At 49.0% G+C, this 14,708-nt stretch overlaps 1 protein-coding gene across 1 annotated transcript in view; it reads left to right on the top strand.

Moving 5' to 3' along the window:
• Positions 1-1,287: 1,287 nt before the first annotated feature.
• Positions 1,288-14,708, top strand: part of Zfp64 (ZFP64 zinc finger protein) — a 34,940-nt gene continuing 21,519 nt past the window's right edge. Inside the window, exons 1-2 of the mRNA XM_059261975.1 lie at positions 1,288-1,440; positions 5,343-5,576. Of these exons, the coding sequence (XP_059117958.1) occupies positions 1,404-1,440; positions 5,343-5,576 (271 nt within the window). The 5' untranslated portion in view covers positions 1,288-1,403. The remainder of the gene's footprint in view (positions 1,441-5,342; positions 5,577-14,708) is intronic.

Below are 14,708 nucleotides of genomic sequence, written 5' to 3'. Positions count from 1 at the left end.
GAAAATAAGTGGTTGTGTACCTACTGCCCAGTGGCCCCCAGGTTCAATCTTGATCATCCCCATTACAGGGGCTTAGCCGTGATTTTAAGTTTCAAATGTGTCTTTGCTGACATTTATGTTAATGTAAACATTAGCAAATCCATTTTAGAAGGGGAATTTCCCTTGGTCCTCATTCAAGATTCCAGCTAGAGTCACCTGGGGCATGTCTCTGCTCTGTACATGCCTGGACCACAGACCCTGATGTTCCCTTCCAGCAATCTGGGTGGCACCCAAACATGTGTGTGTGGCCTCAGCAAGTTCCCTGGGAGAGTATGAGGTACCTATCCAGGTGAGCTGGGACAAGGTTAGAAGGTCGCACAGGGAGGAAACATGCAGAAGCGGAGGGTGAGAGAGCATTAAGAAATAAGGAAAGTGGGATACTGACACCAGGCACTCCGGAACCTCCAGGGTGGGTTTAGCGGTCAGTTCTTCAGTTCTTCCTTGCAGTACATGATGTGGGTACCCACTGAGGCCAGAAGAGGGTGCTGGATTCCCTGGAGCTGGAGTCACAGTTGTGAGCCACCCAACTTGAGTCCTGGGACCAGAACTTGGGCCCTCTTGCAAAAGTAACACATGCTCTTAACATCTGACCTTTTTCTCCAGGTCCGTGTCCGCCCCCCCCCCACTCCCCCGCCCCGTACCCCCGCAAGCAATTCTAACACACCCTCCAGGCTTTCTCTGTACAGGATGAAGTTGGAAGCCCCCAGGAACAGAGGCCCCAGTGACTTCTCAAATCCACTCCATCACTATTCTCTTTTTTAAAATATGTGTGTTTTATATGTGTGTGGATGCATGAGTCTATCAAGAGGGTCCCAGAAATGGCGGGAAGTCAGGCTTGGAGACTTGTGCCCTCCGACTCCCACAGAGCCATCTCACCGGGCCCCATCCCCACCCTGTTCATCCTCAAGCAGAGCAGAGGCCCCGCCCGGGTGCTAAACTGTTGGATCTGCCCAAAGGGGACGCCCTGGTCCAGAGCTCCCCTCTCCTAGGCCGGTGGTTCATTCTTCTGGTATCTGCGGCAAAATGAGGGTCCCCAGGAGGGCAAGGTGCAAAGGCGCAGGGTGGCCACAGAGCCCCCAGAGTGCCTGGGGTAGAGTGATGGGATCGGGGCGCTCGGACCTGGGTACCCAGGTTCCTCCCCGTGTCCCCGGGAGAGCACAGCATGGGAACCCGGCGGGGCTCACGGGGCCAGCGCCCTCTAGGCAGCGGAAGTGGCGCGGGCTGTACATCCGTCCCCGCCTCGCAGAGTTGGGAGCAGACAGGCAGGGTTGGGGGGGTGTGCGGGGAAAAATGCAAGAGCAAAGTCTTTGCACCATGTAGAGCGAGCCAGGGGGCCCCGGGAGCGGCGCCCCAGGTCTGCGGCCATGAACGCGAGCGACAGCTTCTCAGGATCAGTGCAAAGTAAGTGCTGGGCGGATGTAGCTGGTGCCGGGCCCTGGGCACAACCAGCAGGCCCGGGGCTGCGGGATCCTGGTGACCGCGCACCTTGCACGCCCCTCCCCAACCCCATCCCAGACAGCTGCTGGGCTGGGAGCGGAACTCCTGCTGCACCACAACCCCACCCCACCCCCGGGAGGCATGGCCTGGGGAGGCCGCGCGAAGCAGAGACCGTCACCTCCTCCTCAACCCGCCTGGCAGAGTTTGGGGCACAGTGGAGGGAAGGAGAAAGTGGGGTGACCTGGTAGGGAAACTTCTGCCTCAGTGGCTCAAGTTGGAGCATCGCTGAAAGGCTTGCGGGAGGGTTTGCAAAGCTCTCCCTGCACTCCCGGTTGGGGGGATGTAAGGAAGACCACGCTGGGGTGGCTTGCTCTGAGTTTGGGATTCTCTGTTACTTTCCTGACATCACATCAGCTTTTATTTTACCCCCTCCAAGTTCTTAGTATCCCCCTGTGCCTTTGTTTCCCAGAGTTGGGCCAATAACTGATCGGGAGGTAACCTCCTGGAGCGCCAGCATGTTTAAAACAAGGCTGCTGGGTCCGCCCCCGCAGGTCTCCGGGGGTGGGGCCAGAATCTGAGGTCTTCCCCTACTGCCTGGAGCACCGGAAGTTTGAAAAGCCCTGGCCAGGGTTTGCCTACACCTGACTCAGTTTGCTAACTGCTGTTCTTGGAGCCACTGGGTCCCAACTTGCCTGGGTGTGCCCTGCATGACTAATGAAACGGAGAGGTTTCCCTGAACCCCGGTCCCCACCCCATCGTGTCTCAGTGTCCCCCAGTGACATGCACTTAAGGTTGTGTTTAAAGAGGGAGAACCCCACCACGTGACCTGCTTTGCATCGGGGATCTGCCCCCTTACAGGCATTAGCTCAGTCCTACTTCAGGAGTCCTAAGGAGAGACTCGTCTTACCCTCATTGGAAAACCCGGGGCTAAAGTCACTGTTGATGCTAAGAAAAGACCCCGTTGTGACTTGTTCCTTTTGTGAGTACCAGAAGCATAACTTAGTACCGAAACTGCTTCATCCTGGACACCAATATTATTCCACCATGAAGACACCCTTAGCTGTGCAAATATGGCTACATTCTCACTGTTTTCGTAGTATTGGGACTGTCCCTGTAGCCACCGGGCCGCAGCAGTCAGAGGAGGAAGGCCTTGTTCCTGCCATCTGTTGACTTCTAAAGGCTTCTGCAAGGTGACTTACAAAGTGTCCCTCCCCCAGCATCACTTTCCCCGGGATGTCTACCACAGGACACCACAACACACAAATGCCTTGTCGTAGTCCTGAAAGAAAATGGACAGAATCGAAACAGCTTATAATTTTCAGAAAATTGCATTGTACAGACACTGTGTCTAGTAGTGTTTAACTTCCCTGGTTACAGGCATTATTATATGATACATGGACATGTTCCCACTGAACAATTACATGTATGAAGAATGTTAATGCTTATGTGGTATTATGTAGGGAAAAGATTAGCTTCACAATAAAATGAAAAAATTGAAATTTTAAGCATAAATAGTAGAAAATGTGTTTGTAATGTCCATGAAAGGTACAAATGAAAACATTATGAGTTTTTTTTCTGCCAGTTTTTACTATTTTTTATTTTGTGTTTTATTATAGTGCAAGAGAAAAAATTAAGATTTTATTTCTGTTTTTAATTATGTGTATATAGGGATAGGTATGTGCTTTTGAGTGCAAGTGCTCATGGAGGCCAGAAGAGGGCATCAGATCCCCTGGAGCTGGAGTTGCTGGTTATGAGCTGCAGAGCATGAATGAGTTCTGCAAACTGAACTTATATCTCTATAAGAGCAGTAATACTGAGCCATCCCTACAACTCCACAAAAGAAAAATTTAAGAATAAAAATTAAATTTCTCATGTTGAGACTTACTAATTGTTATTTTTTTTTAAAGATTTATTCATTTATTAGGTATACAGCATGTATGACTGCAGGCCAGAAGAGGGCACCAGATCTTGTTACAGATGGTTGTGAGCCACCATGTGGTTGCTAGGAGTTGAACTCAGGACCTCTGGAAGAGCAGTCAGCGCTCTTAACCTCTGAGCCATCTCTCCAGCCCCTAATTGTTATTTTTTTAAGATGTATTTATTTATGTATATGCATGCTCTGTGTGCATGTATGGCCTGCATGCCAGAAGAAGGCATCGGATCCCATTATAGATGGTTGTGAGCCATCATGTGGTTGCTGGGAATTGAACTCAGGACCTCTGGAAGAGCAGCCATCTCTTCTGCCCAATTGTTATCTTATTTAACAGACGTTTATGTAATGCTTTCTTTTGCTGTTGTTCTGAAACAAGGTCTAGGTGTTTCAAAGTGGTCAAGACCCAGGAGTTAGTCCTCCAGCCTCCTTCTCCGGAGTGGCTGGGGTTGCATTACTGGGCCTGCACACCACTCTATTTTTAGGAGGTACTGGGGATCGAACTTGGGGCCTCAGATATGTAAGGCAAGCCCTCTACCCACTGAGATGCATCTGAAGCTATATTACTTTCTAATATAGAACCAGGTACTGTGTTAGTTACCTCGAAACTCTCAATATAGTATTAACTCTCTCTCATTGCTATAGAAAAATGATGTTCCTGTCAGTTAAGAGTGAATTTAGTCTACAAGTGTCAGAAAAACCTGAACCATTCCAATTCGTTTATACTGGGGTTGCATTCAGGGACCAGGGAAGTGAGAACAAGAATCAGGGATTCTAGCATTTTCCTTGTAGTTATAAAGTGTCTGCAGAAGTGCCAGCATCACATCTGTGTCAACAGATAAAGAGGAAGCCACAGCTGGCCTTTCCTGCGCCCTTTGTGGTGTGTGTGCTGGAGGAGTCCACACATCAGTCAGGGACCACCGATGTGAACTATGGGTTCCAAGGTGATGAGGTGTTTGGAAATGTGTATTGGGATGGGGGTAGTTTCCATAATGACCTTTCTGTTGGGGCAGGAGATGGCCTCAGGGCCTGGGAAGGGCTGGGCAGTCCTGCACATCAGAAGAACTTCCTTTTTTATTGGTTGTGTGGATGTGGATGCACTGGAGTGTACATCCTTGTGTGTGCGCACACATATGCGTGGAGGCCAGAGGACAACCCTGCTGGTGTCCTCAGACACCATTCCTTATGTTTTGAGACAGCGTTTCTGCCTAGCCTGAAACTTGCCAAGTAGGCTAGGCCACCTGGCCAGCAAGCACTGGAATCCTCCTGCCTCCTCCCCTAGGCTGAGATTACAAACTGACACCCCACACCCAGCTTTTTACATGGGGGTTCTAGGGATTGAACTCAGGGCTTCATGTATGCAAGGCAAGCAGTTTGTGGACTCTCTTGCTGTGGAATAATCTTCTTATACACTGTAAAGATTTGTCACTCCAATTGGTTTAATAAAATGCTGATTGGCCAGTAGCCAGGCAGGAAGTATGGGTCGGGCAACCAAACTAAGGATGATGAGAAGGAGAAGGGCAGAGTCATGAGTTGCCAGCAGACACAGAGGGAGCAGGATATGAAAGTGCCATGCTAATAAAGAGACCACCACATGGCAGAGCAGAAATAAGGAATACGGGTTAACTTAAAATATAAGGGCTAGTTAGTTATAAGCCTGAGCTATTGGCCGAGCATTTACAATTAATATAAGCCTCAGAGAGGTTATTTGGGAACAGGCAGTTGGGACAAGAAACTTCCATTTACACTGTCTCTCCAGCTCTGAAAGAACTCTCTTGTAAACATAAACCCCAGCCTATGGGAACACAGCTGCTTGCACAGAATTTGGAGTAGGTTTCCAAGAAAGAAGAGACATAGGCCGTCCACTAGCCATGTCTGCCTCTTGACATGACACTGGTCTGGAATTAAAATGTGACTTTTCCTTTGTCCCATGGAGTCCCAGGAGGCACCACGGTCCTGGTAGAGCTGACACCAGACATCCACATCTGTGGTATCTGTAAGCAGCAGTTCAGCAACCTGGATGCCTTCGTAGCCCACAAGCAGAGTGGCTGCCAGCTGACCAGCACCCCCGTGACAGCCCCCAGCACGGTCCAGTTTGTGTCAGAGGAGACGGTGCCTGCCACCCAGACCACCACAAGGACCATCAGCTCAGAGACCCAGACCATCACAGGTACAGCTAGGCGGGGACGGGGAAGGAATGGGCAGAGGTGGCTGGCTGCATCTCCCACCTCTGTTAGGAAGGCCTGCCCAGGGCCTAGCCCCTCGCCTGCTGGGAAGCAGCTGCTGGGCCGGGTTTGGAGGCTTCTAAATTCAAACCATGAGTGTGAATAGTGAGAATGTCATGTGTGTAAGCAAAACAGACAAAGGCCAGGTTTCTAAGCCAAACCTCTGGATGCTGAGAAGCAGGTTCTCGCAGATATTTGAGGTAGGTATGCACATGAACCCTGGCTTGGCATCATTTCTGTGAAAATAACGGGAACATCATGGGTTTTATCTTGTTTGGGATTTTTTTTTTTTTTTTTTTTTTTTGGGTTTTGGTTTTGGTTTTGTTTTGAGACAGGGTTTCTCTGTGTAGCCTTGGCTGTCCTGGATTTCACTCTGTAGACCAGGTTGGTCTACAGAGATTAAAGGTGTGCACCACCATGCCCTTCTTATTTTGTTTTTTTAATCTGTAAGTGAATATGTGTCTCCCCTCCTTCTTCTACCAAGAATGCAAAAAGCACATGCTCTTCTGTCCAGTTACAGAGCATTTTGTCAAGTTACAGAGGCATCAAAAGGTTGAATACAGCCACGTACAGGGCCTAGGCTGGTAATCCCAGTAGAAGCATCGGGAGTTCAAGGTCATCTCTGGCTATACAGTGAGTTCAAGGACAGTCTGGGGGAAAATCAATTTAAAAAAATGTATTCTACAGCCCAGTGGTGGTGCCTTTAATCCCAGCACTTAGGAGGCAGAGGCAGGTAGATCTCTATGAGTCCAAGGACAGCCAGGGCTACACAGAGAAACCCTGTCTCAGAAAAAATCAAAAAGAGAAAAAAATGTATTTTACAGATCTGGAGTATGGGGCTGGAGAGATGGGTCGGTGGTTAAGAGTGCTTGCTGCTCTTGCAGAGGACCCACTGTGGACAGCTTGTAAATGCCAGTTAACTCCAGCTCCAGGGGATCCAAAGCCCTCTTCTGGCCTCAAAGGGCACCTGCACACGTGTGCACACATACACACACACGTGCATACACACACATTGACACACACGTGTATATATAAATAAAAATATTTATATTTTATGTTCTGGAGTACATATTATCCACACAATGACAAGTACACACATACACACCCCTACCTACGCTTAACACATATATAACCCACCTTAAAGGGACAGGCGGCAACTTTAAAAATGTAAAGTACCAGCCGGACAGTGGTGGCACATGCCTTTAATCCCAGCACTCAGGAGGCAGAGCCAGGTGGATCTCTGGGTTCGAGACCAGCCTGGTCTAGAGAGTGAGTTCCAAGACAACTGGTACACAGAGAAACCCTGTCTTGAAAAAAGTAAAGTGCCAGTCTGTGAGATGCTGGGTACTCCATTTTAATGGGTGTATTTCATTCCTTCGTGATTGGACGACCCTCCCAAGAGAAAGAGAATTCTAAATGTGACTGCAATGAGGTTACTTATTTTCTCCCCAGAAATAGAGTCTAAAGATGAACATGTTGAAAAAAAGTTGGCAGCTCACGCATATAAACGTCCTTCCTATATAACGAATGTTTAAAAACCAACAAAAGCGGAGGAAAAGAAGCAACAGAGTCGGGAAAGGATGGCAGGTGACAGAAGGAAGGGTGTGCCGAGGACATCAGGACGGTGGTCCCTGTGGGATGGGAGCAAAGCAGATGAAAACCAGGCATGCGTGCTCTGAGGATGTCAATTCCTATACCCTGGACAGTTTTGTGACACCTTTCAAATTAATTCCTCAATTTTAGATCTCTGTTTTAAAATGTACTGGCATACTGAGCAGAAGAGAAGGCTCAGCGGGTTGAGGTGGCTGCCAGCAAGCCTGATGCCTTGAGGTTGATCTTGGCAAAAGGGAAGAGTCCATTCCCGAGGGTTGTCTTCCGACCTCCACACACATGCACTGTGATGTGTGTACGTGCACGTACATACACACACAAATAAATGTGAAAGGATTACTTAATAAAATATACCGAAATATGTTTAATGGGTGTATTTCTAAGTATTTTTTTGAGATTTATTTATTATGTATACAGAAGAGGGCGCCAGATCTCATTACAGATGGCTGTGATCCGCCATGTGGGTGCTGGGAATTGAACTCAGGACCTCTGGAAGAGCAGTCGGTGCTCTTAACCTCTAAGCCATCTCTCCAGCCCGCATTTCTAAGTGTTTATCCTGTAAAACTTGATAGCAAATGAAGACTGTTCATTACAGTTTATCCTGTGGAGACAGTCAGTTTTATATGTGATACTTAGGAGAGAGATAGGTAAACCATGTCAGACATCATACAGTGCAATGTACCCGAGCCTCAGAAAGAGGGACCATGTCCCTATGAGAGCAGGACAGGTGTGTGCACGTGGAACACTGTCACGCCCAGTAAGTGCTTCTGAACAGGAGGCACAGTCAGTGAGAGCCTGTAGGGGATGTTAGGGCATGGCACAGACTGTGGTAAACTGGAAAGATCATGCACAGAGCAGGTGTTCTTTGGGTCTGGCCAGCTCTGTCTTTTGATTTTTTAGCTGCAAAAAAGATATGAGTTTTCCCAATTAAAACAAAAGTTAAAATATGTTTATTTCTGTGTGTGTCCATGCATGCGTGCCATATCACAGGTGAGGGGTGAGAGGACAACTTTAGAGTTGGTTCTCTCTACCATGTGAGGACTGGGGATGGAACCCAGGTGGTCAGACTTGGCAGCAAGCACCTTTACCAGCTGAACCGTCTCAACAGCCCAAATGGTCTCAGTTTTTAAGACATCATTGGCCGAACAAAATACATCAATCAGCCTGACCGAGCCTACAGGCTTCTAGCTTACTCTCAAAGACCATTTGTCAGCTAGATCCGCTGGAGCTGAGGATCAGCCAACTTCCCTCTTTATAAATTATTTGTGTGCTGTTTAAAATTTGGGGCTTGAGGCTACAGGGACATCTCAGTGGTTAAGAGCACTGGCTGTTCTTGCGGAGGACCAGCACTCACATGGCAGATCACAATTGTCTGACTAGTTCCAGGGGATCCAGTTCCCTCCCTCTGGCTTTCTGAGGGCACGTGCACAAATGTAGTATACATATTACACTCAGGCCCACACCCATGCCTGAACATGGCACACATACCACACTCAGGCCCACACACATGCCTGAACATGGCACATATACTACACTCAGACCTACACACAAACACATAAAACAGTTTTGGGCGATAAGCAGGATTACTTGAGTATTTTTAATGCTCCCAAAATATGTGTCTGGAGAGATTTTAGAATAGGAAAATAAATTAAACCTTAAAGGAAGCGATCAAGAAAATGTGGAGACTAGAAATCACCTTGGAAACCAGCAGGCGGTGGCACACACCTTTAATCCCAGCACCAGGGAGGCAGAGGCAGACAGATGTCTCCAAGCTTGAGGCCAGCCTGGTCCTCTATACAGAGAAGGACTACTAACCAGAGAAACCCTGTCTCGAAAAAGAAAGAAATCACCTTGCTAGTGGCCTGCTGTGACCTGCTTGTATCTCAGCTAGACAAGGAGAGACTGCCTGTAGGGAAGAGAGGGATCCAGGAAGACCCACAGATCCGGGGCTGTCCTGGAACAAGTGTTTCATCCCTTTTCCTCATGAACATCTCCCTGAAGAGAGTTTAGCCTCCCGACTTCAAAATACAAGGCCCCAGGAAGAACTGCAAGAGGAACTCTGAGGGATTCTGCAGTGCGGAAGGAAGGCTTTGGACTACACTGCCTGAGGTTTTTCAACACTGACCTCTGAGCCGTTTGCTTCTCTGTTCCTTCTGCTGGAAATGCCTTTCCCTGCCTTGCCTGGCTGGTGCCACCTGGTGACAGTCTACACACACAGTTTCCCCAGCACACCCATGCCCTCCACATGTGCAGCCAGAGTGCACATGTTTTCCCTTGCAGTTTTTCCAGTGAACCCCATTTCTTAGCACCCTAGAGCCCTGGCAGGTGGTGCTCCTCTGCCTAGAACTGTCCCTGTGTGGTCTCAGGCCAGGCATGGGGTCTTCTTGGTACCCAGCTCAGGGAGCCATCTCCTGAATGGTGCAGATGACAATCTAAGCCCCAGAGACAGACCGCAAGTCTCATGTCCCACCTACAGTCTGATAGCTCGGGCCACAGCCTCATGCCTGGGCTGCCACAGGAATTCTGTAATAGACCACTAGAGCACAGGGATGGCTGCCGGGGTCTGTGAGCCCTCACAGTGCAGTCTCACAGATAAAGTGGCGACTGCCTGAGGTGCTAATAACCTCAAGTGTCTGGCCTCTGCCCGACTTAGCTGTCCCTCTCCAGACAACCCAGCAGGATCCTGCTTGCCTTTCGCTGCCACACTTTTCTGGACTCCACTCACCCCCACCACCACTTTGGACTTGGCTGCTCCGTTAGCTGTCATTTCGGGGACCCGCTTGCAGATCAGGGTCCTTGGGGAACTTATTAGACACCAGCACCCAGGCTCCACCTCGGGAGGAATCAGGATTTCTGGGATGGAGACTCCAGCATCACCATAATAAGCTCCCAGGGGGACCCACGGCTCTGGCAGGTCGGAGAGTCCCTCACTTGGCCCAAGGCTTCAGTCCTACCCATGTCAGTGATGGTTCCTGAAGGCTCCCACGCCCTCATCCTGATACTTCCCTTGATGAACCAGGCTTTGTCTTGGCAGTCCCTTGCTGCCCAGGAGCCATGGAGTCACGTGACAAGTACATTAGCAGCTTTCCACACCTCGTCTCTAACCCTCACAGCCACCCTAAGAGAGAGGAAGGAAAAGGCCCATTCTCCAGTCAAAAAACACTGAGGCCAGGGCCAGCAAAATAGGTAAGAGCACCTGCTGTCAGGCCTGACAACCTGAATTTAACCCTGAGGACCCACATGGTGGAAGGAGAAAACTAATTCTCACAGGTTATCTGACTTCTCCATATATGCAGTAGCACATACATACACACGAAAAGAAGAAATGTAATAAAGAAAAAGAAAGAAACCGAGACTCGCAGCTCACACTTGCAGACTCTTTAGCCTGTGACTGTGCCTCTAGGTGACTCATGGATCTCATGATTAGCGCCATCCCCAGAATGAACCCAGCTGTGCCCAGCTGTCCCTGCTGGGTTTTACCTGCCCATCCCCCGCCCCCCATGCTTCCATCTGCATCTAATCTTGACATTCAGAGAGCAGTAGTGGCCACAAGAGAATGGAAGAGTGGCCTCTGGAATGAGAGAGATGTTCAAATCATGACTCCAAGAAGGGGTCATAGCTAGAATATCGCCATGTCCCCCCTGAGGAACTGGAAGGTTCCTCAGAAGAGGGGGACAGTAGGATAAGCCCACCAGAAGCCCCGACTCAGGAGGCCCATGCTTGCCTTTCAGGAGGGTTTCAAGCATCCTGTGAGCTGACCTGTGGAGGTCACACATACACTGCCCTACACACCCCACTCTGGGGATTTTTCCACCACAGGGACCTCCCAGTTCAGACGGCTGTGGGACGAAAGTGGAAGGTCACAGCAGCAAGCCCCACCAGCCTGGTTTTAGTCCCATGTCTCAGGGGAACCCTCAGTCCCACAAATGGGGAGTATTCCTACCCCCCGCCACCCTTCCCCAAGATCCAGTTAGGAGTTTAATGAAAGGCGTTCCAAGTCCAGATCAGTCCAGTTTTAGTGGCTGGAGTTGCTGGTCAAACACTGAGCCACCAGATTCAACCTTATGAAGTGGACATGGAGACATTCCCATTGACAGGGGAGTAAACTGAGGCTCAGTATCTTACAGTTATTGCTGTGATGAAACACCATGACCAAAGCAACTTGGGGAGGAAAGGGTTTATTCGGGTTCTGCTGCCACATCACAGTTCACCGTCAAAGAAGTCAGGACAGGAACTCAAGCCGGGCAGGACCCTGGAGGCAAGAGCTGGTGCAGAAGCCATGGAGGAATTCTGCTTACCGGCTTGCTCCTCATGGTTTGCTCAGCCTGCAGGCTTAGAGAACAGTGGTTCTCAACCTGTGGGTTGTGACCCCTTTCGCAGGATCACCTAAGATCATTAGAAAACACAGATACTTATTTACATTACAACTCATCACAGTAGCAAAATTACAGTTATGAAGTAGCAACAAAAATAATTTGATGGTCGGGGGTCAGCACAACGTGAACTGTATTAAAGGGTCGCAGCGTTAGGAAGGTTGAGAACCGTTGTTCTAGTACCAGAACCACCAGCCCAGGCATGGCACCACCCACAATGTGGCCTCCCCCAGCAATCACTAATTAAGGAAATGCCCTACAGGCTTGCTTACCGCCCAGTCTGGAGGCCTTTTCTCAGCTGAGGCTCCCTCCTCTCTGATGGCTCTAGCTTGTGTCAAGTGGACATGAAACTGGCCAGTACGACCGACCTCTTGTCAACTTGACACACAAACACATTTAGAACCTTTCCTTTATCATTTATCCCCAAGGTAACTCATTAATATTAATATCACAATATAAAACATAAATAACTTTAAAAGTCCCACAGTCCTTACAAATTCAAACACAATAAAAGTTCAATCTCTTTCAAAATCCCAAAACTTTTAAAATAAAAGTTCAAAGTCTTTCAGCTGTAGACTCCTGTAAAAATCAAAATTAAGCTGGGCAGTGGTGGCACACACCTTTAATCCCAGCATTAAAGGAGGTAGAGGCACAGGAGGCAGGCGGACCTGAGTTCAAGGCCAGCCTGGTCTGGGTGGGGAGGGGAGTGGACAACCAAAAAAAATCAAAATTAAGTTAAATACTTAAAAGAGGGAATTATTACGATCAATCCACATGAGTCTATTAAATGGCTAACAGGATTTATTAAGATATAAATTGAGAAAATAGACTCACAAATACAGATCGGAGTAGACAGCTGAAGTCGTCCTCGGATCTGACCTGGAGTGAATCCACCTCACAGGCAGGAGCAGGGAGAAGGAACATGTGACCCTTCTCCAACGCCTTAATGGCAGGAAGCACCGCCTCCTATGGGCCCTTTAGCCCAAGGTCATGGGCGGAGCAAATACCACTCCAGGGAAGAACCAGGGCACGTCACAATCTGAACAAAGCAATCCCAAACTCCAGCACTGTAAATAACTCAATGTCCAATTGTCTGGGATTCTCTCACGGTCTTCTGGGCTCCTCCAAGGGGCTTGGGTCCCTTCTCCAGCTCCGCCCTCTACAGCACACACAGCTCATCCTCTAGGCTCCGGCTGGCTCCACTCCACTGCTACTGCTGTTCTGGGTGGTCATCCCATGGTACTGGCGTCTCCAAAATGCTGGAGTCTTCTGCTGCTACAGGGCTGCACTTGCTTTTTTTTTTTTGGTTTTTCAAGACAGGGTTTCTCTTTCAATAGCCTCTCCTGGGCTCTCTTCAGGGACTCCAGCCCTGCCACTGAGAGCCAACACTCAGCTGCTCTCCATGACCCTTTCACACCTTCAAAACCATCAGCGCCTAGGTGACTCCTAACACTACCAAGTTCACGGGTCAGCACAAGGTACAACCTTGGTCGTGTCTGGAACATAGCTTCTGTGTGCGGACCCTGAGGGATCACTTCCCAGAAGTTTTCACCTCAGCCATGCTGGTCTCTTCTTAATCACTGCTGAATTTTCAGCTCCAGCCGACCAGCATCGAGTATCCCAGCAAAGCAAAGGTTTCACTATAATGGTTCTGGTCCCTTACTAATCACAGCTGATTCTTCAGCCCCGCTAACCAGAACCACGGATTCTTCACACAGAAGGCCCGGTAAAGTCTTTGCTTCCCTCTGAAGTTTGACAAGCCAGGCCTCCAGCGCCTGCACTGCTCCCAACATTCTTACCTTCCCAGCTCCTGCAGAGCAGCTCACTGAGCTCTGAACACTCACTGGCTTTTGTAGCCATGAGCACGCAGACAAGTGGGCTGTTCAGAGAGCCTGGGCGTGAAGATGGGGCAGTGGTTGTCAGGACCCAACGGCTGGCTTTAACTGGGCAGACATCCCACGACATTTCCCCATTGAGAAAACTGGAAACTGAGTTTGCTCAGATGCCAAAAACTGTCAGAACCCGGGTGTCATCTGACATGAATCAGTGACAGCGTCATGAGGATGCTAGAAAGGTCCAGGTGAGCCTACCTGGACTCTCACTAGAGATCAGAGTGTGTGTTTAAGAAATGTGACAGTGGAGAGGTGGTGTGTGCTGGGAGCTGAGTTTTTTAACTCACAGGTTTAACAAAACTGCACGCACAGGTTTTTTAACAGGAGTTTAATTTGTCCTTTATTAATGTGCACATATGTGTGCCTCTGAGTTTATACTGTATGCATACCCCTAGAACTAGAATTACCAATGGTTGTGAGCCGACACGTGGGTGCTGGGAACTGAACCCAGGTCCTCTGCCAGAGCAGTCAGTGTTCTTAACCACTGAGCTATCTCTCCAGCCCCCTCATGATTTTTTTTTAAAGGGGTCCACCTGGCCACTGCTGGGATTCAGCTGAAACCATGTCTCCCCAGATGGTTTCAGGAGTGGAGATTGAAGTCCATATAGGTAATTGGTTGTTCCCGGTGAGGAACCCGGAATGGGATGCTGTGGGCACCGGAAGTGAAGGTGAGGACCTTAATGAGGAGGCATGATTTAAAAACAAAAATCAAGCCAGGCCAGCTACCCTTCAAGAAAACCATCCTGAGGAGGAGGAGGAGGAAACCACATGTTAAAATCAGTATCTGGAGGGATGGCTCAGTGGTTAGGAGCACTGGCTGCTCTTACAGACAGAGGACCAGGGTTCAGTTCCCAGCACCCACATGGTGGTTCACAACCATTTGTAATTCCACACTTCATGGGATCCAGTGACCTGCAACGGCACCAGGCACACACATGCTACACAGACATACATGCAAGTAAAACACTCATGTACATAAAATATAAATAAATCTCTAACAGTGAAGGTTCAGGACACACTGCTCTGTATTGTGACGTCTCCTTGGATCCCTCCTGACTGTGGCAGTTTCTCCGGTTTCATTTTCAATGACCTGGACGGTTTCGGAGGTGAAGGTTTTTGGTTTTTCGATACAGGGTTTCTCTATGTAGCCCTGGCTGTCCTGGAATTCACAATATAGACCAGGCTGGCCTTGAACTTACAG

The sequence above is a fragment of the Peromyscus eremicus genome, chromosome 4, assembly GCF_949786415.1.
Source record: "Peromyscus eremicus chromosome 4, PerEre_H2_v1, whole genome shotgun sequence".
NCBI classification, from domain to species: Eukaryota; Metazoa; Chordata; class Mammalia; order Rodentia; family Cricetidae; genus Peromyscus; species Peromyscus eremicus.
The sequence above is the reverse complement of the archived record's forward strand: the minus strand, read 5'-3'. Positions and strand labels throughout refer to the sequence as shown.